Source organism: Phaethon lepturus, unplaced genomic scaffold (assembly GCF_000687285.1).
Source record: "Phaethon lepturus isolate BGI_N335 unplaced genomic scaffold, ASM68728v1 scaffold26486, whole genome shotgun sequence".
Lineage (NCBI taxonomy): Eukaryota > Metazoa > Chordata > Aves > Phaethontiformes > Phaethontidae > Phaethon > Phaethon lepturus.
The window spans coordinates 7,652-33,761 of NW_010544521.1; the positions used below are offsets into that span (position 1 = coordinate 7,652).

Below are 26,110 nucleotides of genomic sequence, written 5' to 3' on the forward strand. Positions count from 1 at the left end.
TGCTGCATCTGAATTGCTGGTCTTGTGCTGTTTATTACAATTTTGATTAGTATATTTAAGCTTTTGTGCCGATTTGAGGTGTTGGTAATCCTAGAACTTGTGAAGATAGTCTTGAGAAGTTGTGGAGACTGCAGGGAGCTCTTCAACTCAATGCGGCTTCTTGGGGGAGAGACCGCATAGCTGCTTGTCTTCTGTATAACACACAGGACAACGTCAGTGCCTGTCAGTCTTTTAAAACAGATTCTGTTTTCTTTGAAAAGAGATAGCAGCTGTCACTCGGGGTGGCACATCAGTCTGCTTCGCTAAGGTGTTGGATGTTGTGCAGTTGCATCAATGCTTCTGCTAGCTGGTGGAAGGAGTTCTTACATTAGCAGAAGTTAGCCCCACAAGATTCTCTGTTTTTACAGGAATCGACACCTGTTCTACATACTCGAGCAATTAGTATTGTGGCATGTTCAGTGCCTCCCTGTGTGGTCTGTTGTTAAACGGTAGGTCTGGAATAGAGCACTCACTGAGGCAGATATATTACACTGGAGCACTGGTCGGTAAACGGATTCCAGCAGAAAGCATGCATCTGTGTCTCAAGGATTTTTATGTAGTAGTATGTACCACTTGGGACAATGGGATTATTGGTTTTGTAGGAGGTCCTTCATATGCATGCTGAATGCTGCTTTCTAATTTCTTTGGCTCAGTCCTGTGCAGTAAGGAGGGCACAGGCAGGAGTTCAGCTGGGCTCTAGGTAGCTGGGTTTGCTATTGCGGCAATCCCGGTGCTGGTGGGAGAGAGACAGACTGATGACTCATCAAGTCAGGTGGTTATGCCTCTGCTGTGTGTCAGAAATTTCTTTCCCCTCTGCAGCAGGCTTTCTCATCCCTCTGTGTAGGGGCACGAGAAGGACAATTATTTCATAAGTGGTGGTGCTTAACTGCGGAATTCTGGCTTTACTTCATTGGGCCTGTGGATTTTTGTTTCTGCCTGGTTCTGCAAAATAAGGTAAGAATCTGTGTTTATCTGATAAAATAGTAATGGATTTTCTTCCTTGCTGTAAGAAGGCTCCTTCTAAAAATCTCACTGGAGTCTTAATTTTGAAGAGATCTTTGTGGTTCATTGTGTAAATTCTAGGTCTGATCAAATGTTTGAAGCAAAACCAAGGAAATGTAATAAAAAACAGGTTTCTCCAGCATTGAGAGCAGGACAGTTACATTTTTGGGATTACTGTGTAGCCAAATTGCTGTGTTGGGGAGAAACCAAGATAGAAAACGCAGGTCATTGGCCCTTTCTTGTTTAGTTATCACTATAAAATTACTTTAATAAATCACCTTTCAGTCAGAGATAGTTCTGCAGCAAGTAATATTTTGATTTCTGGCACTGTTAGGCAGAATATGACTGTGTTAGAGCTTACAAGTATGTTTGAAATCAACTGCTGAACTGTTTAAGACGAGGAAGTTTCCTGTATATGAGTTGTAAAGGATACAAGATGCACCCTTTCTCCTAAGGGAATTAAAATTAAACTAATATGCTGTGTAGGTGTGCTAGTGGATTTTTGTAGGAGTGGACTGCAAATGGTGCCTAATATCCTGTGTTGGCAAGAGGCCTCTGAAAGGCTATAGGAGCTCAGTAGATTTCTAAAATGGCTAGCTACCATGGCTTCTGGGTAAGTACCTACTGTCTGCACACGCATGGTATTATGTTCAGCAAATCCTGACGTGCTTTAGGGAATTCTGTTTTATCTGAGTACTAACAAAGAAAACAATGTGGGTAGGTAAGGCAACATTTCTGCCCTCAAGGACTTTTCCATATAAAATTAAAATCTGTAGTGCTAATACACAAGCACAAGAAGACTATGCAGAGATTAATAACAGCGGGTTTTTTTCCTTAATTTGTATGCAATGTTAAAAGATGTGTAGCCCCTTAAAAGAAGAGGTGAGCTTGGCTGGCTGAGCACTTTTTAGAAAGCACTGGCTTTTTAAGACTGTGTATTTTGGGGGTATATAGGAAACAGAACAAAGAAAGATGAAGAAGAATTCACCACATCTTTTGCACTTGGAGTAGTTAATAGGTATGTGCTTAAAAGCAGTTGGTGCAGATGTTAAAGATCAGGACTAAGAGGGGGTTTATTGGTGTGTTGCGAGGTGGTCTAGCAGAGGAATCCTGTTCTCTTTTAGCTGGCTTGGCAGGTGCTGGGCATCAAGGATGTTGCCATTTTAACTGCCAAATGACTGTTTTGAGGTTATTTGCCTCCCGAAAAGATAAAACGGTCGCTTCAAGTGGTGGTCAGCTGACCTGCAGGTTTTGGATATGAAGAAAAGTTAATTTAAATTGAAACTGGCCAGTGTTCTTCCTGCTTTCCCTTGCCATCATAAACTGACTCTTTCATATAGGACCCTGTACTGTCTAATTGCCAAACAGCATCACTAATTCATTTAGGAGAATTTGGTTTAGCTCTTTATTGTGCCTCTATAGAAGGTTTTGGTGGTAGGATTCTAGGGATTGTTCTGTATGGTACGTTGAAGTAAATGTTTTGGGAGGATTTAGAAGACCAGCTGCTTTTTTTTTCAGTATGACCAGTAATTGTGCTTGAGTTTTGCAATGTTCAATTGTTAAAAGCAAAAAAGATGAGGTAGCTATGTTAGTCTGATCAGAACCAGCTCTTACCAGCTGCTCATGAACTGCAGATTGCTTTGCGAGGACCTCCCTTCTGCCCTTTGTCAGAGGAAACTTTTGAGAAATATACAGTGGAATTAAAATTGTCTTCTGGGCCTAAACAACAGGCATCTTAAAGGATAAACTGTCATAATGGAGAGTAGAGGGATCTAACAGATATCAGACAGCCTTTGAGCAGTTAGCAGTACCACTCCAGGCTGGTGGTGGCTGAGTCATGGTCAACTATTGGGGTGGCTGTTGTGAAATGAATCAATGGTAGTCATGTTACACAATCCACTCCAGTGAGACATGGAGCCTGGAAGAAGCTATTCATTCAGGATGAATAGCAGTTTGGAACTGCTGGAGATCCTTTTCTTGCAGAGCCACTGATTTAAAACATTTAGATTGGTAAAGAGGCTGAGAGGCAGAGGATTTGTAGTAAAGTATTAAAAAGCTAGAGAATAGCAAATGTCAGCTACGTACTGTTCCTGAAGAACAAGCAGAAAAGCGTCCTTTAATGATGGTGGAAGGGTTGGCAATGTAGTTGTTGTCTTCCTCATTGTACATGGGGCAGGTTTTCAAGCCTGAATATGCCTCTGTATTTGCTGCCTTGCAGAAGATTGGTTAGGTTAAGCTTGTTGCAAGGACCGTGAGTGTCAACAGATGCCTCACATGGTTCATGTCACTGAACCATGGACTCTTGCTGGATAGGCCTTGTTGGTACACGGAGAGCATTATATGCAGGGGCTGCCATACCACACTTTTCACCAGCGCTGTATCATAAATATGTCGATACAGTAGAAATGGGTAGAGAGTTGCCTTACAGTTCTCTAACACTGATCAGTTGCCAGGGTAACGCACAGCCTGATAAGGGCTGGCAAAGCAAACCCATTACATACTCTTTATCGGCACCAGAAGCAGGACAGCCCAACTGTCGATGACAGGACAAATGGGGATTGAGGAGGTCTGTTTCTAAAACAGCTTTTGCTGTGCCAGTTGTTTATATTCTCTAAACAGTTATTGGCAAGAGATGTCAGTGTTTAACTATTGCAAGTTGGGGTTTTTGACCGTTATTCAGCACAATTGTTCTATAATGCTCCATGGGTTTCACTGAGAGTAAAGACTGTGTAATACCTAGCTGTGAGGCATATAGAGAGGACTTCCATGTTTGTGTGCTGGTGCTTGTGAAAATGTATGTTTCTTCCTGTGAACACACTGATTCAGCAGCTTGAGATAGAAAAAATAGGATTTCCAGAATTAATGTTTGTAGTAAAGCAGCCCCAGAACGTTTTCTTGCTCTGTTTGCATATAGTAGCCTGAAAATCACTCAGAATAATGGAAAACTCCATGTTTTGAAGGAGGTTATATGAGATGTGGAAGACAGACGACATTCTCCATTGTTTAAATATCCTGTTACTGGGCTTGAAAATAGTCCAGCAGATGTTATGGCATTTTTGAAGTGTAACTGTTTCACTCAGTGGTGTTTTGTGGAGCATGTTATGGAGTGATGTTCCACCCCTGTGTTTCTGCAATAGGAGATGTTAGTTCTTTTGTTTGTTTATGAGTTACTTTTTAACTTTTTATAGCTTTAAAATCAGTGTGGTTAAGGTGTTCCAGGCTATATGAGTTCAGAATTCTTCAGTTCAGAATTCTTTCTAACTAGAAACAAGGAGAGAACAGAGGGGAGGAAGAAGAGGAACTTACTATATGTGTGTGTTTTTCAGAACTGACTCTTTTTTCCTTTTCTACAGTTGAACAGGCAAAATGGACTTCTCCAAGCTACCCAAAATCTGTGATGAAGACAGAGAGGCTTTTGTTGGCTATGTCCATGGAGTCTCGGGACCTGGTAGGTATTATTTTGTAAAGGAAATCACAGGTTCTGTTTCATCTAGTGTCTTGTCAATCTTGTTCACTTGGAAGTGGAGAAGTACAGTAGAGCTCTGGGTGGGGCTTTTTCTCTCTTGGGGGGGGGCTTTTTAAGAAGGATCACCGACAGTCTGATGAAATATTAAGAAATACACTAATAAGATGTTACTGCTAATTAATCTTATGGAAAGATGTAATGAGCAGAAGCAGACTAATGAATAATAATAACAATAAAAACAAAAGGTAGTAAACTTTCTGGGTGAAATAAATCCACTTGGTCAGAAATGTGCAGGCCCAGTGTATTAAGCTTCTCTAAAAAGGTGTGAGATACATAGTGCATTCTCACTGAAAAATGCGGTTTGACCCCGTGCTTTCTGGAATACTCAGTCCTCTGCCAGTATTAAGCTGTTCCGTGTTACTGCACCACGGGCTGGAGGAGCTCAGTGGGGAGCTGCAACAGTCAGCAAAGGTGGCAGAGGGTGGTGGTAGTGCAACTGGGAGGATGAGGACTCTTTCTTTATCGGCTTAAATATTTTCTTTAGGCTCTGATGGTAACAGCTTTTGAATACGTGCAGGCTGTACTGGCTTTTCTGCTCCCTCCTGCACTCTCTTCAAGAGATGAAGGAAAGAATGCAAATGTGAGAGGAATAGAATAGCATGTATTTTTGTTAATGCAGCTTATTTGATGAGTAAGAAACTCCTTTGGCTCATGTCTACCTAAATAAATGCCTGTTCTTTAACTGCCAATTCCTTAACTGCAGAAATGAGACTTAAAAACAATTTAAAACTGATATAGCTTTCTTTCCTAAGAGTGGAAAATATATTTTTTGTGTAAATACATTAATTCTGTGTGCAAGATTGATATTATAACATAAAGAACCTAATAGATTTTGTCCTAAAGCAGCTAAGCCTCTTGTATGACCTGCTGAAATCGAACTCGAAACAGTAGGAGGTTTCAGGCCCGAAACGTGCTATAAGCCAGTCATCTTCTGTTGAAGGTTAATTTAAGTGCCCTAAGATATACATCACTTTTCTACAAAGTAAAACATCAAAATAGTGTTTCCTTAAAAGCTTTGTAGGCATCTGCTGCTCTAGATACAAGGGTATGTATTGTCTTTAGCAGGCACCTTGGCTTGATCTGTGCATGGAAATAGTTTGGTATATGAGCATCCAGATGCTACCAAGGTAAACAGAAGTTTGAGTGGCTTGAAAATGCTGGTCCCTAACCACAGGTTTATGTAACGACCAGCTATCAGTCAGCTTTTGCCATTTTTCTGTACGTTTTTAATTTAGTCAGATGGGAATGTGGCCCAACTAACTGAAAGGCAGAAGCGCCTATGTAACATGTCTGTCACAGTTCACTGCATCTCTAAAACCCTAAGCATTTGCCATCTGTTAAGATAGATAAGGGAAATGATGGCGTGAATTGTCTGTGAACGACTCTGTTCTGATAGTGTCCTCTTATTGAGCATAAAAGAACAGTGTTAAAAGTATAGGGAAACTTTTTCTTTCAGCTTTTAAACTAGAAGTGTCAGGATTTGTGGCAGCCAAGTTACCCTGTTCATGAAATCAAGAATGTGCTTCTGATCTGAGGGAATACCAGGCTTACACTGTGCAGTTCTTACTGACTTCTGATGAGTAAATTTCCTGAGCTACAGGATGAATATTCACCTCTATGCCTGTCTTCTGCAGTGGTCACGGCTTGCAACATGGCAGGTGCTGCTATGTACGAACTGGTACGAGTAGGCCACAGCGAACTGGTGGGGGAGATTATCCGACTGGAAGGTGATTTGGCAACTGTCCAGGTGTATGAAGAAACGTGTATCCTTTTCACTGTCCCTCTGGGCCTGCCAGAATGTGCAGTCCAGAACACAGTGGTGATTAGGGTCAGGAAGATGAACAAAGCTGGTTGGGACCAGCGCTTGGTACTTCCAATGCCGGCAGGCAGAAACATCTCTTCTGCACATCTTCTGTAAATTCTGATGGTTTTGAGGTAAATCTTATCGTGCTTGTCTGGGTACTGAGGAGACCTTTTTTGATTTTTAAGTGGAAATCAAATAATATGTACCTTAGAATTTAAGATAATTTTAATTTAAATATTACAGCTCTTTGTTAAGGAAGTTGTTTGACAAATGTCAGCCATAAATGGCAAAACTACCTAGCAGTATTTGTTGTTTTTTCCTTTACTTTTAAAAACTATACTTGTATAATACTTAATAGGAAATGTGAAGTGGGCAGAATGCCGCCTTCTGGGCAGAATATTTTGCTAGACTTTATAGATTACATTTTTTTGTTTCTGCAACATGCTTACAGAATCTTGCGCCAGCTAGGATGCAGCATGTATTCTAAAATCGTTAACTTAAAATGTATTTTCTATTACACATATATGAGAGACTGTCAGAAAAGAAGTCATAAAACTTGAAGCCAGACTTTTTTTTTTTTTGTTCCCTGTCATATTCTTTTAAACTGAAGAGTTGGCTCTGTCGGAAAAAACCTGTGCTGGCTCCCAAAGCTTTGTTCTGAGGGGCTGGATGGTAAACTGGTGACTAACTCTTGTCTGTACCTAATAATTTGTCATTTTTAGAGGGCATCATCATTGTAATATCTAGTAGCCTTCCATCAGTACATGGGAGAAGTTTGAGTATAGTTTACTCCTAGGTTCCTGATGAGAGAGCTCTGTCACGGGGCTCTCTGAAGTCGACTTTCATTTAAACATTTGAGTCTTACATAGGGTTTTGGGGGTTTCTTTTGTATTCCAGCCAAACTCCTGGCTCTTTGCAGAGGAGTCCAGTGTGCCTCCTTGGAGCGTAGATAGTACATAGACTGGATAGCTTGATATCAGAGAGGAGGGAAATAATGCTGGTCTTGGACAAACTCTCATTAAAATTAGACTGCTGTCAAAAAGGCTATGCAAAGCTCAAGGTCAAAGCAGTTGTGCTCTCTAGCAAATTCTGAAGTGAAAAATTACATATTTCATAACATTGTGTGACTTAACCTGTCTTCCAGGTTTGAAGATTTAAGAAATGCCTGACATTTTGTCACCCTGCTGCCTGGGTACACCAGTAGACTCATCCATGCAGTTATCTTGAACTAATGATCATAAAGCAGAATATTTACCCCTACCTTGCTTGCCTCTCTGGAGGATGAGCAACTTTGTTGCCTTAGCAATTTCGGCTTGATTTTAGTATAAAGTCTTTGTGCTTCTCAAATGATGATGTGTAATACAGTAATAAAAATAAACCACCTTTCTGACTTTACGGTAATAAGAGTGTTATGTTGTGAATGTGATGCTTTCTGCCCTGTTTCTTTCTCTTTCTCTGGATGAACTTTTCCTCAGCAAATCTTTAGCTGGTGTCTCTGTAGGAGATCCTGTACTCCGTACTGGCAAACCCCTGTCAGTGGAACTAGGGCCTGGCATTATGGGAGCTATTTTTGATGGTATCCAGAGGCCTCTGTTGGACATCAGCACTCTGACCAAAAGTATCTATATCCCTAGAGGTGTCAATGTGTCAGCTTTGAGCCGAGATGTCAAATGGGATTTCACACCTTCCAAAAATCTGCGGGTAGGTTTTGACAAGCCTGTCTCCCCTTCTTGCTCCTCTACACCCAGAGCTTGGAGCTGGAGCAGAGTGCCAAGGCTATGACTGCTGGGAGCTATGGTGGACACTATATTAAGTTTGTGAAAAGGGGTGCTAGGAGGTGGTAGTGATGTATGAGAGTGAGGTCGGGATGGACATCACCAGAACTTACTCAGTGTGAATTACTCTGTGTTGCTGCTGTGTGTGAGAAACTTGCAAAGCTTTAATGTATTTGCAAAACCATAAAGAAGCTAGTGGAATTGCACTAAGCATTTGCAGGAGGAGGTGTTACCTGAGCAAAAAGAATAACTCATTTTGCGCATGGTGAAAATAGCCTGAGAGCTGGAAAATGCTACAGCTTTAGCCCTTGACATCTTCTTTTTTCCAAGCCTGCAGGTTAACATATGCTATCTTTTTTCTACTTAACACGTTAAGTTGAGAGGTATAAAAGAAATGAGGAAAATCCTTGCATCAGTTAGTAATTGCTACTGTCTGCACCTTGAAAGGCGCCTGAACCCAGATAGCGTTGCTAGCAATGTGCTGTTAGTGTAATGAGTTATGTAAATGGGTTACTGTACTGTAACAACATTGTTTCTAAAGGAAGTAATCACAGTGCTAGACTTAATAACTATAGCTATTTTATACAATCCTTTGTCAAGGTTCTTTTTTAAAACCAGAGTTCTCAGTTATGACTAATAGACTTGTTCTGATTTTAGGTTGGCAGCCATATCACTGGTGGAGATATTTATGGTGTCGTGAATGAAAACTCCCTTATCAAACACAAAATCATGCTGCCCCCACGGAACAGGGGTACAGTTACATACATTGCTCCTCCAGGAAACTATGACACTTCGGTAAGTCTCCCAAACAGCAGTTGCTGGTATATTCCATGTCACTCTCATAAGATTGATGTACTCATTCTGCATGATGCCAGTTAAGAAGTGTTTCGTGCAACAGGATGTCTGAGTTAATGATCACTTCTGCTACCCTGCCTGCAGGGATTACATGATTATCTTGTGCAGTTACTTTCTATGTATATAGCTTCCCAGTGGCACTTCAGAATGCCATGTTTGCTGACTTCTTTGAGGATCTACAGTATCTTATGAATATGTAAAATTCAGTTGCTCTTCAGAAGCATATTTTTAGTTGGAGCTTCATCTTGCACTCTTTTTTTCCCCCAGCAGCATTATAAATAAAGGAAAGAGCCTTTCCTCGGGAGGGCATGATAGCGTGTTGAGGTTCTGAGAAATCTATGGTGGTATCAAAGACCTAGTTGTGCAGAGTAGCTGAGATGAGAATTTGTGTGCTGATCCAGTGTGGAGCTCTTTGCTTACTTCAGATGTCTGGTGCTGTCCGTTAGGATGTTGTCTTAGAGCTGGAGTTTGAAGGTGTGAAGGAGAAGTTCACTATGGTCCAGGTCTGGCCTGTACGTCAAGTCCGTCCTGTTACTGAGAAGTTACCAGCCAATCATCCTTTATTAACTGGCCAACGGGTCCTGGATGCCCTCTTTCCGTAAGTGTTACCTTTTATTTTCTAGTACGTAAGAAATCTCTCTTTGGGAGGAAGTGGTGGGCCTTTAATTTTTTTTAAGGGCAAACAGACCCCAAGCTTTCACTATGTATCACAGCATAATCTCAAAAAATATTTAGTTGAAGTCCTCTTATTTTTATATTTGAAAGGAGAACCTACTAGTGGAAAAACGAAGAGAAGTTTAACAAGGTAGTTCTAGTGCATTAATCTAGAAACGAATGGACAAGCATAAACTTAACATAATCATGCCAAATCTCTAGAAAGGCTAGAACTTTCGAGCTTGATATCTCCATTTGAATACATAAGTAGGATCTCTGTCCATGGTCTTGAGGATGTATAGTTCCCAATGCTTTTGGGGTCACCATTTACGAAAACGGTTGCACTGAACTGTAACACAAAATGCTCATTTAAGCAGCTAGCTTCCAAGACACTGAACTCATTAATTTTGGTCCTAAAATATTGTGCTACTTATCCTTATAATGCACAGCTAAGTACAATTGTACTTTTCGTAGCACTTTCATTCCATCAGTGCTTCCATCTGTGAAAACTGCTATGTTTCAGGCTTGAAAGTCTAGCTGTTGTACCAGCATAACTCATGTACTTCAAGGGCAGTAGAAGAAAAAGATGTCTTTTGGTTTAGTGAAATACCTCTGTGCTTCTCCCCCAGAACACTGAACGTGACTCCTGTCGCTCTACTTTTAATTAGGGAGTTTTATTGGAAAATGTATTCTAAGATGGGAGACAGGTGTTTTTGAGTTGCTTGCAAATCAGAGTCCTTTTTCTTTACTCAGGTGTGTACAAGGGGGTACAACAGCGATTCCTGGGGCATTCGGTTGTGGGAAGACTGTGATCTCACAGTCTCTCTCAAAATACTCCAACAGTGATGTCATCATTTATGTAGGCTGTGGAGAACGAGGAAATGAAATGTCTGAAGTACTGAGAGATTTCCCTGAGGTTAGTATGGAGAATTCATGGAGAGTAAACCATCTTGGAAAGACTTGCTGTTGTACTGATACTGTAACTGAATAAAATACCGTATTGGTAGAGTGACTTGAAACTATCTTCTTGCCTTCCCGCTGTGAGTTCTGGCTGTAGTAGCAGAAATCCCTTTTGGCTTGTTCAAGAATTATTTCAGTGGCCCCTCAGTACACATCTGAACTAGTTTTTGGGTATACCTTCTAACTTGTTTAAAATAAAGCCAAAATGAATAGTAGGGTGTAATTTGGCACAGTTATAAGCACCTTACCTTTCACTGGTAATGTCTCTAACTTTTCTAACTTAAGTATGAATAGCAAATGCAGTATCTGTATTTACAGAGTGCATGGTGGTGATACAGTTACCAGATATTAGTTTGACCTGTCAGGCTTTGAAATATCTTCTGAAGGAACTAGAAAACACCTGGTTTAAAAAAAAATAAAATAAAAATGCAGTAGGTTTACCAATCCTTCTACCTGTTGTTATATGTTAGTGAATTAGTTGTGCCACCGTCTTCCTTAAGATATGGGAAAGAAGCCAGGTAGTCTGAACTGTTAGGTTGAAACTCCATTGTCAGAAATAAGGGGTAAAGGCTTGGGTGTGTTGATTGATTACAAGATGAGAAAGTCAAGCTGAGGTGGCCACAAAAAAGGTAAATCCCGGGATATTTAAGTGAGATTCTATGCGAATGTCAGGATATGCATTCTGTTGTTCAGGGGCTTGTGAGGCTTCACCTGTGTTATGTATGTGATTTTATGTCCAGTTGTCAAAGACTAATTCGGATTGGTGTAGGTGGGGGAAAAAAGCTCTCATATTCCTAACGGACTAACTTCCTAGCCTCCTAACAGGAGGCTAAAATTTTTGGCTCTTCCAGCCTAGTAAGCTGACAGAGGATAATGTACTTCCTGATGCAGTGGTTTTGTCATTAGCCGTTTGAATGGGAACAATAGGGATTTGCCAGTTGCAGAAGATGACATGAGGCTGAGGCATGTACATTAAAGAGTTAAGTTGTGTGCAGTCTGGAACGCAAACCGGCATCGTATCCTGAAATCTTGAATCTAGTCTCTTCTCTTGGTAGAGTAGCTGTGAGGGGAATATCCTGACACAAGGTAAGTAATACAGTAAAAAAACCCAACCAACCAAAAAAAAACCCCACAGAAAAACTTGCTACTGTTACCTTTTTTTTAATGTTTCTTTTCTTGCATTTTAGCTAACAATGGAGGTTGATGGCAAGGTAGAAAGCATCATGAAGAGAACAGCTCTGGTAGCAAATACCTCCAACATGCCTGTGGCTGCCAGAGAAGCCTCTATCTATACTGGTAAGATTTACAGGAGGCTGGAAAAGGCTGTGTGTGTAAAGCAAGCCATCATGCACTAGTATTTTCAGTTCCTGAGATGGTCAGTACCAAGAACCTTGCTTAGTTTCAGAAGTCAACCCTTTCAGGCCTTGCCTGCACAAAGTCTTAGTATCTTAATTGAATTTGGCTTGCTTGTATATAATGATGATTTCCGCATATTGAGTAAATTTTGCGTATAAGGTGAACTTGCTGCCCAAGCTCCCATGTAGTTTTTCTCCATGCGTTAATTATGTAAGGTTTTGTTTGTAAATAACTTTTTGCTGACGAGCACAGCCACTTAATGGGCAGGAATAGTACTGAGTTGTCAGGCTAGTCTTCTTTCATTTGCAGCCTCTTAGGTTTTTTAAATTCTTTTTTATGAGAAGTTGTCAGATAACTCTGATAAAACGTGACCTTTTCTCACGGCAGTATTCTAGTAGTTTGAAAGGGAATGAGACATTTTACAGTAAGAAGAGGTTTTGTTCATGGCTTCAGTGAGGCAAAGAGTAGCATCAATGTCATTGCCGTGTCTCCTCAAAGAAATACAGAGCAATGCAAGATGAGCCAGAGTGGTTCATAAGCAAAAATGAGTGAGAAGAAATAAATAAACAAAAGACGACAGCACAGTCATGGTCTTGTGGGAAGAAAGAATAATTTTCAGTGTCTATTGCCATCAAAATGTAAACTTAAATAATTTGGCTTACTTGCATCTTCATGACAACATGCGAGCATAGCATTCCTTTCTGAACTGTACCCTGCAGCACACTGATGTCTTTGTTCTAGGAATCACCCTGTCTGAGTATTTCCGGGACATGGGCTACCATGTCAGTATGATGGCAGACTCTACTTCCCGATGGGCTGAGGCCCTCAGAGAAATTTCAGGGCGACTGGCTGAAATGCCAGCTGGTGAGTAGTCTTTCCTCAGTCTAGTATTGGAAATGCATCCCTTGAACGCTGAGCCTTTGACTCAATTTCTGTGTCTTGGTATTTGCAGACAGTGGTTATCCAGCCTACCTTGGTGCCCGTCTAGCCTCTTTCTATGAGCGAGCTGGCAGAGTGAAGTGTCTGGGAAATCCTGAAAGAGAAGGCAGCGTCAGCATTGTTGGAGCGTGAGTGTTGCATTTCTTTCTTTGTGTTGGCTGCAGTTCTTTCTCTCTCTGTTTTTGTATGTCAAAGTACCTATTTTTTGGGCAAAAAGAAAGTCCTGTTGCTCTGTGTAGCCGCAGAACTAAAAATATGTGAATGAGTAGGTATTTAGTCTCTGTTCACCCTCAGCTACCGCTAAATTGTGTGTGGGGCAGAAAGAATGAATGTGGACAGGTGGCTCTGTGAGATGTGGAATAGCAGTTGCTTGCAGCAATTGGGGCAAATGGCTCAGGGAAGAATGTCGTTAGAGCTGTCTCTGAAAAGTATGTCAAACCATGCTCAGAGCAGGAAAGAAGGGGCAGTTAAAGCAGCCGTGTGTGCATTTGGGGGCACAATGAATTGTGATTCTCTTGCTTAGAGTAAGATTACATGGAGCAGTGTATCTAAAGCTGTGATGGGCTGTGAAAAGCATGTGATCCCCAGACGTTCTTCCAGGCTATATTGATTTGTATATCGCACTGTGGGCAAAGTGAATCCCCACCCCCCCCCTCCCCCGACACATTTTCAGGAAAGCTCTAACATCTGCAAGAATACCTAGCATCAATTCTTTGCTCTGCTTAGTTCTTTCTGCTGTCCATAACATACATACACAAATGCATTGTGCTTTTGAGGTTGAAAGTTTTTTATTTTATTTTATTTTTTTATCTCTGGGAAGGCATATGTTAGGGTTTCAAGCCCAAATGAAGTGGTTACTGTGTAGGTGAATATCTGAAATAATGTCAAATTGGGATGTTGTTTTCTGTAAAATAATTATTGCACTGTGTTCCACAGTGTCCTGTCAGCACACTTGCTGAATCTGTTCCAGTTGAGATAGGTTTTGTAATCCAAGCTGGAGTTACTACCTGGAGCTAAAGTGACTGAAATCATACCTCAATACTGTCAATCAGTCACTGATATAACTCCATTTCCTGGTGTGCTTGATATTACACCTGTGTGGGTATGCATCAAACACTTCTGCAGTGGAAGCTTGCAATCTGTTACTTGCTGGAAATTGTGATGACTTCCCTGGTTTCTGTGATCATTGAGCTGTGCAGTCATACATTCGGTACTTCAGTTTAAACTGTGAAAGCAACGCTGGTAGCTTTTCTTTATCTCTGATAACTTTTCCTTATCTCTTCCTGCTCAGTGTCTCTCCCCCAGGTGGTGACTTCTCTGATCCTGTTACATCTGCTACACTGGGCATTGTTCAGGTATGTCCCACAACGTTACAGCTCTTCTGTCTACTTCGTTAGACTCAGAATGATTATGCTTCAGTGCATTTGTGCCAGTGGCTGGGGTGTGAGAGCTTTGATTTGACAGAGATAGTTTCTAGGGTGCTTTGGAAAATGTTCTAATGGTGTAAAAGGCGACTTTATGAGATGGTCCCTGAACTGATGTGTTTGAGATCCCTTTGGAAGAGGGAGCAAAGGTAGCAATTCCTTCCAACGCTGACTGCTCAGGAATATCCATGTGCATTCTGATTGCTCCCCATTGAGCTGCACTTCAAATGTGGCTGCTCTCAGCTGAGATGGAAAGCCAGCCACCCTTACAGGTGCATTGAAATCACAAAAAGCTCCTCAGAGCTGCTGACTGGGAGAAGAATGTCTTGCAACTGATTGCAGCCCTGTTTTGGGAAAAGGAGTTACATCTGATAGGTCTCCACTTAGACTCTAGTATTGACATTGTCTTTGTTAAGCTGACTTGTCCCTCATGGGGAGTCTCAGGGTGAATAAGTCTGATCTCAGCTTAAAAGATGCATCATTTTTTGTGAAGTGTGTTTGAAAGTCACTGCTACAGTTAAATGAACGTAAGGAAGGCTTTCTTTTTCTCTCTCAGGCTTTAATTTGTGATAGCCTTTGCCATGTTGCGTTTCCTCAAATTTGCTTTCTGTATTTTTTTTATTGCCTTCAATTATTTTGGTTTCTTTTTGATCTGGAACACTGGTTGATCTTTCTGGCTTCTGACAGGTTTTCTGGGGCCTGGATAAGAAGCTGGCACAACGCAAGCACTTCCCCTCTGTCAACTGGCTGATCAGTTACAGCAAATACACGCGTGCCCTGGATGAGTACTACGACAAGCATTTTACAGAGTTTGTCCCTCTCAGGACAAAGGCCAAAGAGATCCTACAGGAGGAAGAGGACCTTGCAGAAATTGTGCAGCTTGTGGGGAAGGTGAGCAACCAGCTGTGAGGAAGTGTGGTGTCAGTGAGCCATCCTCCATTTCCTTACTGCTAGTACAGGCTTTTGACCATGTCTTAAACCAGACTTGATGGATACTGCATTGTGCAAAAAAGGCAGATGGTCACTGGGAGATGTCAGACGCTCCTGCCTCTAACTGTGCTTTATTCCAGCTTTTTCAGCAAAACAGCTTTCCAGCAAAACATCTTGTTTGCCTTCTAATGACAAATAGTTTTTTACATTTGATAAACTTTGGCTTGATGCTGCTTTTCTCATGTAAATTAGATTGCAGGCATCTAATACTGGAGTTAAGAAACTTCACTTGCTTCAGTGTTCTAGTCTGCTGAAATACCCTTTGCTGCAACTTACAATAGTACTCCATTGGAAGTAATCTTTGTAAGAGAAGCGATGCAAACTGATCTTTACTGTTGAAGTCATCTGAAGGGTTACAGTTTATTAGCAACCATGTTGCCAGCTGCAGAATAGAGGTGGTGGCATTTACAAGCTGATCTGTAGAAACAGAAATGATGTCTGCTTTTTCTAAAAACTGGTGATTACCTAGTTTCTCTGGAAACCTGTGACACGACATATGCCTCCATTTTACAGGCATTCTTTAATTTCCTTCATTCACTTCACTGTTTTGGAGAGAAAGCTGAACTTGAACAGGAAAATTTCCCTTGAGAGCTCTCAAAAGGGACCCAGTGAAAACTGTGTTTCAGCTTAGCACTGTAAATATGGTAATTGACAGATGCCTCGCACATACTTGCCAGTAATTTAATCCCATGGTGTTTGGATGAGCTATGCTGATTTACAAGGTGCTAGTAGTGTGTGGTAATATGTATTGACTGCAGTTATTTGGAGGAAGTTTGCTCCTGGTGCTCTCCCAATTCACTGATGTTCTAGCCCTGCCAAGATGAGGTCTTTCACCAGATCTTGTCTAGCAGAGCTCTCTTTCTCTAGACGTGTTTTCAAAGAAAAGGAAATGGGATCTTAGGGCCTTCTGCAGTTTTCTATTTACAAAATCATGTTCTTAAAGACTAATGTACAGAGCAGGGTAGAATCAGTTCCTTGGTGTGGAAGGGATATTGATAAGCCTGTGCTTGTGACTAGGCATTATTCCCATGATAGAAGTACTGGAACTGGTGATCTTGCTCTCAAAGATGTTACCTTTAACAGTTTCTTTCAGCCTGGGCAGCAAACCTTTAGAAAGGGGGAATTGCGGCAAAACAATCAGATACGTGGCTTTTTTTTGTTTTTAGCTCTGAATTCTGTTAGTCTTCTCGTGGAAGAAGATCCAAACTTCCTGTCTGGAAAGCAAGCTGGGGTACTTAAAACTCAGTCTGCCCCCTTTAGCAAAAGGACGATGAAGGCAGAGAAGAGTGACCTGTGGTGCCAACAGCAGTGTGCAGCAGGGTTGTGGCTGTCCTGCAGATTATGGCAGGCGTTTCTCGTCAACTTCTTTACTTTTCTTGAATGCCAAACAGGGAAAGCCCCTTGGTAGCTGTGGAGGCTCGTATCAAATCCTTAAGATTACTTATTGATCTAGCATGCTAAGATCTAGTTTTTCTTCCATGAGGAAGGTAAAAATTAATGTACCTCTTTATGTAGGAAGGTGATGTTTCAGTGTACCTTATAGCAGAGCAGCTACGTTTTCTGTGTCCAGTGGCTTTTTCATTATCTTAAAGGAAACTTCCTTTCCATTGTTTATCACCAGATAAACTTAAAGTATGCTTATTGACTGTTTGGCCCATCTTAGATTGGCCATCAATTAAATTGGCTTATTCTATATCAGGGAGTGAGAAATGCCAAAAAGACAGAATTCTGCTGGAAGCCATCTTAAGAGGGTGGGAAGAAGACAGGTCCTGAAAGATAATGGTTCTTGGCCAGGACATACCATGTCCTTGTGGACTTGAGTACTAAACTGACAGTGTACCTTACTTTTCTAGGCTTCCTTGGCAGAAACAGATAAAATTACCTTGGAGGTTGCCAAGCTGATAAAGGACGACTTCTTGCAACAGAATGGTTATACTCCCTATGACAGGTGAGATCTGACTGGCCACTCTGCCCTTTTGGTCCTGTGTAGTCTGGACTTAGACAGCTATTTTATTTGGAAGTGGATCAGTGCAGAAATTAATTTTACTCACCATAAACAAATGGAAGGACTGTGCTTAGGTAGGCCATCAAACAGCATATTCATGTTGTCTTACCCCAGGCATGCAGACCTTTTCCAAATGCAGTTCACACCCTTCGAGTTTCTCGAGTCCTCATCTGTTTTTCAGTTAACCAGTATTTCTGCAATAGCCTGCCCTCCTTAGGAGGAGGAGGAGAGGGCCACTTGATTTTCACAGTCAACACCCAAAGTCTTCCTGTTTATTCTAGCAACTTGTGGAGGACTGCAAGAATCTGCTTTCATTTACTCTTGCATAATTCTTGAGTAAGTTTGATGCATCAGAAAAACTATCTGGATCTTTTTGCTAGTGCAGTGCTCATTATCCCTGTCTGCTTTGCTTCTTTCCATGCTATCCTTGTGTTTTAACAGTCTGACAAGCAGCCTTTTGTACTTCGTCTCACTCCCCAGCACAGGTAGATCAGGAGGTCTTAAATACTTCATCACTAAAAATTTAGATGTACATCATTCTGTAACGGTGTGTGCCTTTGATTAGGTTACTAGGGGCAGGTATGTGTGTATGCCATTAGAGAAGCACAGGAAGTAGCACCATGTAGTGTATAAATAATAATGAGATACCGTGGCAGTCAGCTACCCATTAAAAATTGAGTTTTTTTGTGTGTGGAGTGCTCTTGTCATAGCAACATGTCCTTTCCTGTGAGCAAAGAAACTTGCAGAGCTGTCAGGTCATCCCAGGCTGCTTGGAGGAAGCCTGCTCCCATGATGGACAAAACAGGAAGGAGGAATTCCGTTGGCTGCTCTGGTGTTTTCCCCTTCTCGTTAGCATTGGCACAGATCAAAATGGGAGCCTTGTACAGCGATGTTCCTGTTCTCTCCTGTTTTGCCCAGTGTTTGGGTTTTGCTTTAGAAACCTTACGTCAGGATGATTGTCTCAGGCTATGATTCGCCTATTTAAAAATGTGGAACCTATCAGAGGCAGTCTCTCTCCTGAGACTTACTTTTAATACAGTATGTATTAAAAATATCTGGAGTAAAGCAGGCTAGCACTCTTTCTGTCAGGTGAGAATTCAGAGTGGTTGTGAAGGCTTGCCCTGTTAACTGTTCCAAGATGCCTGACAGGTCCTCTTCTGTTCCATCAGGTTCTGCCCTTTCTATAAAACCGTGGGAATGCTCTCCAATATGATTGCATTTTATGACATGGCACGCCGTGCCGTAGAAACCACAGCCCAGAGTGACAACAAGATCACGTGGTCCATCATCCGAGAGAACATGAGCGAAATCCTCTACAGACTTACCTCCATGAAGTTCAAGGTATGTGTGTAAGGAACTGGGTTGTGCTGCTTTTTGTGAGCTTCCAGTGCCTCTGAAAGGCTGTTACTCAGAGGTGGTCATCAGTTGCCTTAGGTAAAGGACAGAGACTTTTTGCAATCATTTTGAATATACTTAAGAATCTGTTTTAGTTTGTAAGCACAGGAATGGTCAATACAGAAATCTAGTGGGGTGGCGCTGGCTGCAGAGCCTTGGCAACCCCACCTTCAGTAGTTTCTTACATATATTGATGGTAATAGTACAAGCACCTTTCCTGTTTGTTTTGGGGGTTTTGTGATAAAGTTCTGTAAAAAAAAAACCAAATACAACATGTTCTAAGGAGACTATTAGCAGATATAAGCAACCTAAAGTTTAAATCCAGGAATGTGCTAAAAAGTGAATGATAGAAATGTTGATCGAGCTATTTTAAATAAAAGTTAAGGAAAGAAATGCTGATCTCCTGCAGTAATACCTGATGTGCCCTGTGTTGGACTTCAGGACCTAAGGCGGGTAACTAGGAGGAGAGGAAGGGAGGAGTAACTTTAATGTGGGCTAAAGAGACAACGTGTGGCTTGGAGTACCTGCTCTGGGTAACTTCAGTAGCCATCTTTTTAGGGTACAGCTTTCCTAAAACTCATCCAGAGCATGCTGGTGTAGCAGTTACTGGTAGGACAGTAACCTGTGATGCTGGCTGATGTTGAAGTAGCTAAGGAATATTCTCTATGGAAGTATAATGCTTACTCTGTTACAACTCTTATAAGCCAATATTGCAAATCTTTTAAGAACAAGTACCATAAGATAAAATTACGTTTAACATGAAGTGTTCTGGCATTTTTCAGACACTGAACGGATTTCACAGCCTGGCAATTAATGCTGCTTACAGGGAAGGCCTTGCAGCCTCAGAGCAAAGCTGGTTGTTACATTTTCTGCCCTTGTCTTTCATGAAAAGTAGTCTGAGAAAATGAAGCTGTACAAAGATGTTTTTGAGCTTGTTATGATTGCACAATAAGATTTTAATTGGAACTGAGCGACCTCCTAGTGATGGCAAAGTAACTCTTGCACTTACAGGGGATGCACCCCAAAAAGTATAGCAGAGCATTTCTGAGTCACAAAGAATCTTACTCTGTTTGGTTTGGGGATGGGAGCTGGTACTAATCACTGCAGCTCTTGAATCACACTGCATTAACTAAGACCCTCAGCATTACTCAATCCTCTCCAAATCAGTTGCTTTTCAATAAAGTAACCACTGCCCACAAGAAAAAAAAAAAAAGAAAAAATCTCTGTCCAGTATCCATTCTGCCTGCTCACTGAGTGAGGAGATTTAAACCTTGTGCCTATTGGTGAGACAAGACAGGAGGTGAAGATGGAGCTGTAATGCCTGCTCTGCAGTTAGCAACTGTTAACCCTCAGGTCGAGAAATTACAGCACTGGCAAAGCAGGGTTGTCTGAAGTACCTGAGACTTTTCCTGACAGATCTGTTAATTTGCTGTGTTATTTTTCAGGACCCTGTCAAAGATGGTGAAACTAAAATCAAGGCGGACTATGCTCAGCTGTTTGAGGATATGCAGAATGCATTTCGCAGTCTGGAAGACTAGACTCGACCTCTGTGACCACTCCAGTTTCTCCTCTCAATTCCTCATCTCAACTCCTCTGCTTCCCTACCTTACAAGAATGATGCAACAGTACTTGAGTTGATAAATAGCCCTATGTTTTCCCTGTTCATACTTGGAGAGTGTCCTTACAGAACATTCCTCTTAGTTTGTGTTTGGCATTGCTTTGTGTGCCTGAGATGGTGAGTGATGTGTGAATGGGCCTGGTTGAGTGAGGAAATGCTGTTGTACACTTCTAGGGTGGGAAAAATTTCACCTTGCCTCTCCCAGCTCTCTTGATAACTGGTCTTTCACCTTGGGATGTAACTGGTTGAGCTGTATTGGCAGAGGAGGTGTAGGTCTTAATGCAGTCACGCGGTACATTCTGAGCTGGCAGTAGTAAGGGCATTTACATCTGGCACTTTGCTAAGTGACTGTCATGGTGTAGAATTCCCTATTCTCAGTTTTTCACCATATTCTGATGACATGTTGATACAACCAAAAATTCTTCACTAGTCTTCTGCAACCCTCAGCTGAGTGTGTTGGTATTGAAATGTGGCAGTTCTGGGTCTCTTGAGAAGGGACTAACTAGAAGATGAGCACATACATGCAACCAGTATACTTTTGTACACCGGAGAAATAGAATTTTATTTTCCTACTTAAGACAGACAGGACTGTTGGACTCAGCATCAGGTAAAATCAAAGCCATAAGTGCTCAGCTTCCAGCAGAATTTTACCTTCTTGCCTCCCACTCATCCCATAAAATTTCATGACACTCAGCTGCTTTAGTTTGTGAAGCTTGTGACTGCTGCCATGTACCGCAGGACATAGATAGCAAGTTATGGTGATGCCACGTGTGCAGCCCAGCAACAGAGTCCTTTCTCAGTGCTCTGTCTGACAGTATGGTTGCCTCCCAGCACAATGCCCAGGTCACACTAAGGAAAGGAAAGCGTGTGCTTAACCTTCTTCCTCCACCCATGCTCACGTGGCCTCTTTGGCAGTGGCACAGAAGGTCCCCAGCTCTCATCTGAGGCATGTATGATGCTACAGTTCTGGGGGTGGGGGATGAAGGGGGGGGAAGGTTGACAAGTACAAAATGTATTTACTCCTGCCTTGTTGATTATGATGCAAGAGAAACCGGTGACTCTGGTCTTCTGCTTTGTGCTCTGGAAGCACTCTGTCAAGCAGCTGAAACTGCTGTTCTTAGGCTTGTTTATTGGCAAAACTAGTATGAGATGAGGAATGAGCATAGAACAGCCTTTCCGTCAAACTCCCAAGAGCTCAGCACTCGTATCATTGCTGCAGAGTGAGAAATGCTGGCATCCCTCTTTGCAGTCTCTCCCTCTGCTGCTTGGTTGTGCAGCACTCTGTGCCCAGCTGGGTTCCAGCTGACGTCTACTCCGTTGTTACGGTCATGAAATAGTAGCCATTGTTGGTGACACCATGGTAGCGGCACGGCTATGTAAGTGTTAGTTCTGCACTGAAGTATTTCCACTGCGGTGCTGCCAGCTTTGAACAGTAGCGATGCAAAGGGATCTTGTGCTACGGACCAAATGCTGCCACTTCTGTTATAGTATCAACTCGCTGTTTGTCAGGGAGAAACTTAAAGGGATTGACTATTTCTGGTTCTCCCAAAAGGAGCTACTCCTCCAGCTCACATTCTGGTAGTGGATGGTTAAGTTTACAGCTCACTAAACTTTCGGTGTATGCTGCTTATTTTACCAATGAGCATGTGTGAATGAGTAATCACCATTCAAGCCCTTGCTGCATTCATCGTCGTTCGTACCCTTCAACACTGTACTATGTAGCATTTCATGCTAGAGACGAGATGTTCTTATCTCTTCAACGAGGATGTTATAAACTTTACGTTAGATGTCTAAGATAATGCAGTTCTAATATTTATTGTGCTGTACCTGGCCCTGAAGTGTGACCGGTTCAAACAGTTTCATATATATTTTTGTCTTTTTGTTTTGTTTTGTGTCTGTTTTCAGTGTTGAGATTCTGATGTTCACTGTGTCCTGCAAGTTCTTCCCTCCACAGCTGTGGAAGGAATGAAAAGATGGGCAGAACCCCACCACCTACTTTATCTTGTATATTTCATAACGTATGTTGCTGGAAATTGTGTTTAAAAAAAAAAATTTTAAAAAATGTTGGAGTCAATGAGAATAAAATGGATTTAAACTAGGTCTTTCTATCCTGTTTTCTTCTGTCAAACCAAACCTGTGCCACAGTGGTGTACGCAGCTTGCTTCATCATTTTAGGGATTTCTTTAAACTTGTAAGCAGCAACTTGGCAGAGACCGTTTACTTCAGTTCTCTCATTCCGGTACAACTTGCATAGTCTCCTCAGACATTACATTACAGAGTTATAATGTAATAAGTATTCTTGGGGTAGAGATTTTTACGACTACTTTTATTGTAATACTGCTGTAAGATGAACTTGCCTTTTGCTGCTAGTAGCTGCCGTGCATGCTAAAGCAACAACTGTTAATTGTATCGTTTTATGGCACATTCAAAGCCTTGAAGTATTTCCCTGCCTTGTACTTCATGTGGAATATACCTCCTAAACTCTCAGCTGTGTGTTTTGGAAAACTGACTGAAACTTCTGGATCGGAAAAAAAAAGCAGTGCTGTTGACCACAGCCTGAAAGTAACATGTTAGCATTCCTTTTAAATACGGAGTTTTGAGACCACCTGTAAATAGCAACAGATTAAGTGAGAATATACTAAAAAATCCCATTCAGGCATTTTTGTACATATTTGGCCACTGTGTAACACCTCTTTGAAAGAAGTATTTTGCTATTTCATATATATTAGAGATACAGAAATCTTGAATAGAGCACATGTTCAAGTAATTCCACTGCATTACAACAGGGTGGAAGTCACAAGCTCACTCCTGGCAACCACAGACAAGCCAGCAGCTCTCTGTGGATGTTAAGAAATTCACCAAGGGAAACAATGAGTTCAGGTTTTGGCAGCTTGGAAGTTACCAAAGGGCAGTGTCCTCACTTCATCCACCCGACTTTTGTGAATCTGGAAGGCAGGCGTCACCCAGCGGCCGCAGGAACACTGCTCGCCCCGCCAGCTGAAGGAGCCCAGCTTCGACGTGCATTTGGGACACAGAAGCTGCAAGAAAAACACATGACCCACTCAACAGTGCGCACAGATGTAGGTCTATTTAAAAGGTACTTCTGTGGTATGTTAAGTTGTGGCAACCTGTGCTGAGCCAGCTTATTCCTTCATAAGACTTCACAGAAGGTGAACGGGCTGAAAAACAGGCCAAAAAAGCTAAACGGGCATGGCTGGTGTTTGCCGTACCCTAGGGTGTAGCAGGCAGCTGCTCAGACCCAGTGTGGTTCCAGGACTGTTTTGCCAGTCTCCAGAAAGCCTCAGTCAGCCTGAGACCACAACAGGTTTTGTAAGTCACACAAACTCTTTCTCATACAAAAAACAAACAGCAGAAAAAACACTCTGGCTAGTGTTCTTGGTCCAACAAGATCACCAGCTCATTTCCTTAGAAAAGGATATTTAAGAATCTTTGTAAGCTGCAAAATTCACACAAGAAAGGCTGGGAGACCTAGGTCCTTGCATGGGGGCTTTTGCATCAGGGAACAGAAATGGTTTGGTTTGCCTTTGCAAAAAAAAACCCACAAAAACATCCAAAAAATAAAGCACAATGCTCCACCTGTCCTTCCATTACTCCGAGCAACGCTGGCTCCATCCACTGCACGGGCTCAGTGAAGTAAGAGGTACACTTTTCACGGCCATTGCTACAAAGCTGAGCAGAGTCTGTTATCCTCTTGTGGGCAAAGGCTGTCGGTCCGCTTCCTTCCATGTGGGACAAAATGCTGGAACTACGGAACAGAGCACGCCTGCCCTCCATGACAGAGGGGGAAAAAGAAGTAAAATAGTTTTTTTTACTGGGGAAATGTACAGACAATAGAAAACATGGACATGGACCTCTTGACAGTAAGTAAGTAAGCAGGATTACAAATCCTATGTTTTTTTAGTCTAGAAGGTCAGCAGGCACTGGGTCCATTCAGGGTTGCTTCTTAACAAACCTAGTGATTTGTGTAGTTTTGGGCTCTGCCCTACAGCTGTACGCTGTCTTTTATATAGATCTATTTTTAAACAATTCCTGCCTACTAAAACTTTAAATCTACGCTCATTTACTTGAAGAAACCTACACCTAGGAAATAGCAGGATTATTCAATTTCACTTTAAGTAATCCATAAAAGGTAGTTAAAATTCAGGAAACCCCAAAATCTACAGGAATTTTATCCTGGAGAAACTGACTGGCAAAAAACAAACTAGATGTTATGGTTTCAGAGCAAGCAACTTCACAGAGCCAAGTGGAATTATGCCTGCCTGTAGAACACAGCAGGTTAGGCTGCACAAGTGCTGCACAACTTCAAGGAACAAGAAGTTTTGTATTTCATAAGATACTTCTATTTGTCTGACTTTTTGTGGCACAAAAACGATATATGGAAACTTAGGCAAGAGCTCATCCCTGTCCTGACAACAATGACATGCCCGTTGATTTACACAGGCTATTTTTCTTTGGGTCAATTTCAGAATGACATTTTATGGAGAAACAGAAAAGGTTCAGTACCTGCATTTCCTGCACCTGTAGAGAACCTCTGCATTTGGACTTTGACATATACTGGTTGGATCAACAGCAAAGACTTCTCGGGGCAAGTCTTGAAGTTCTGCAGAGGGGTCAGTACGAAGTTGTGAATCAGATCAACGCAGCCACGCTGCATTTCTGTGGGACAAGACAGCGCTGCGCCTCTGCCCAGCCATGGCATGCAGAAGCCACCTTCTTTGCATTCGTTTGCCCACTCACCCATTCCATTAGACAAGCTAAAAATGAAAGCCTTATCCCACCACACCTAAGATTGCGATTCATTTAATGCAAGGAACTGAGATCTAGACTTTTGCCTTAGCAATGGTAGAATAGTTGTGTTTTACTTTATGTTTGTAAGGAGGAGTTACAACAGGTCTGCCAATCTTTTAGTGCACAAAATATAGAAAGTCAGCTTATGAATTGGAACTGCTAAGGTAAGGAGAATGACACATAAAGGGAGAGAGCACTGTCATGCTGAATATGCAAGACTGAGATCTTGCAAAACAGCTGCAGATTATTATTTATTACAAAATTACACACATGGACACATATCTACTACAGTCAACATTTTGCAAATTAAAGTATGAAAGTTCATACTTCATACCTTGATTTCAACTTTATCTCAGTTTTACGTTTGTTATTTTTATTTTTTTTATTTCACTGATTTCTTTTTAGAGGCTGTTAAGTTTGCCTAGCCAGGTACATAAAAATCAAGGAACATATCAAATTGACCTCTACCATTTCTGCATTTTGCTAAAGAGAACAGTTCCTTATGGATCTTATTTCTCATGCATGTCTCAAAGACACTTTTTTCCCCACTGATGAGCTACAGTTCTCTAGAATCAGTACAGTGTGAATGTTTGCCTAGCCAACTCAGGGCTCAGCTGCTTTTTGAGGGCAATACTCAAAAGTCAACCACTTCCGACGTGGCCTTCTGTGTTCATTTCAGGATAGACTAGTCCTACCTGGGACCACCCTCCTTGGGAGACCTGCCCCAAGCTTCGCCCCCAAGCACCCGCCCCGGCTCAAGGCCGCCAAAAAAACTCCCCGCACCGGGGGTCCTCTCCGTGAGCATCTGCAGCCGGTACCACTTGTACAGGGCGCTGCTGCTGTCCACGGCGCAGCCCAGGGCCTCGTAGAGCTTCAGCTGCTCCTGGAAACCCGGGTTCACCCTGCAGCGGGGGCGAGAAGAGAGCGGGGTTGAGGGGGCGCCGGACGGGCGGGGGACG

General features: G+C 42.0%; 2 protein-coding genes across 2 annotated transcripts; one reads left to right on the top strand and one right to left on the bottom strand.

Annotated features, from left to right (window-relative positions):
- Positions 1–894: 894 nt before the first annotated feature.
- ATP6V1A (ATPase, H+ transporting, lysosomal 70kDa, V1 subunit A) lies at positions 895–21,089 on the top strand. The gene is made up of 15 exons (XM_010288719.1): positions 895–993; positions 4,395–4,489; positions 6,202–6,330; positions 7,858–8,072; positions 8,804–8,941; positions 9,448–9,599; positions 10,409–10,571; positions 11,803–11,911; positions 12,713–12,835; positions 12,924–13,038; positions 14,202–14,265; positions 15,022–15,225; positions 17,178–17,272; positions 18,499–18,670; positions 20,170–21,089. Exons 2-15 carry the CDS (start codon positions 4,408–4,410, stop codon positions 20,260–20,262), a joined length of 1,854 nt encoding a protein of 617 aa, XP_010287021.1. The 5' UTR covers positions 895–993; positions 4,395–4,407; the 3' UTR covers positions 20,263–21,089.
- Positions 21,090–23,218: 2,129 nt separating this feature from the next.
- DUSP12 (dual specificity phosphatase 12) lies at positions 23,219–26,070 on the bottom strand (the record flags this gene model as incomplete). Its single annotated transcript, XM_010288720.1, has 4 exons — positions 23,219–23,380; positions 23,940–24,126; positions 24,867–24,963; positions 25,935–26,070. Coding segments are annotated over 4 exons (582 nt in total), but the record flags the coding sequence as incomplete, so codon positions are not given.
- Positions 26,071–26,110: the final 40 nt, after the last annotated feature.

Coding starts and splice junctions, on each gene's coding strand:
- ATP6V1A (XM_010288719.1), top strand. CDS start 4,408: ATGGACTTCTCCAAGCTACCCAAAATCTGTGATGAAGACAGAGAGGCT. Junction 8,073..8,803: donor CACCTTCCAAAAATCTGCGG/GTAGGTTTTGAC, acceptor TTCTGATTTTAG/GTTGGCAGCCATATCACTGG. Junction 13,039..14,201: donor AGCGTCAGCATTGTTGGAGC/GTGAGTGTTGCA, acceptor CTTCCTGCTCAG/TGTCTCTCCCCCAGGTGGTG.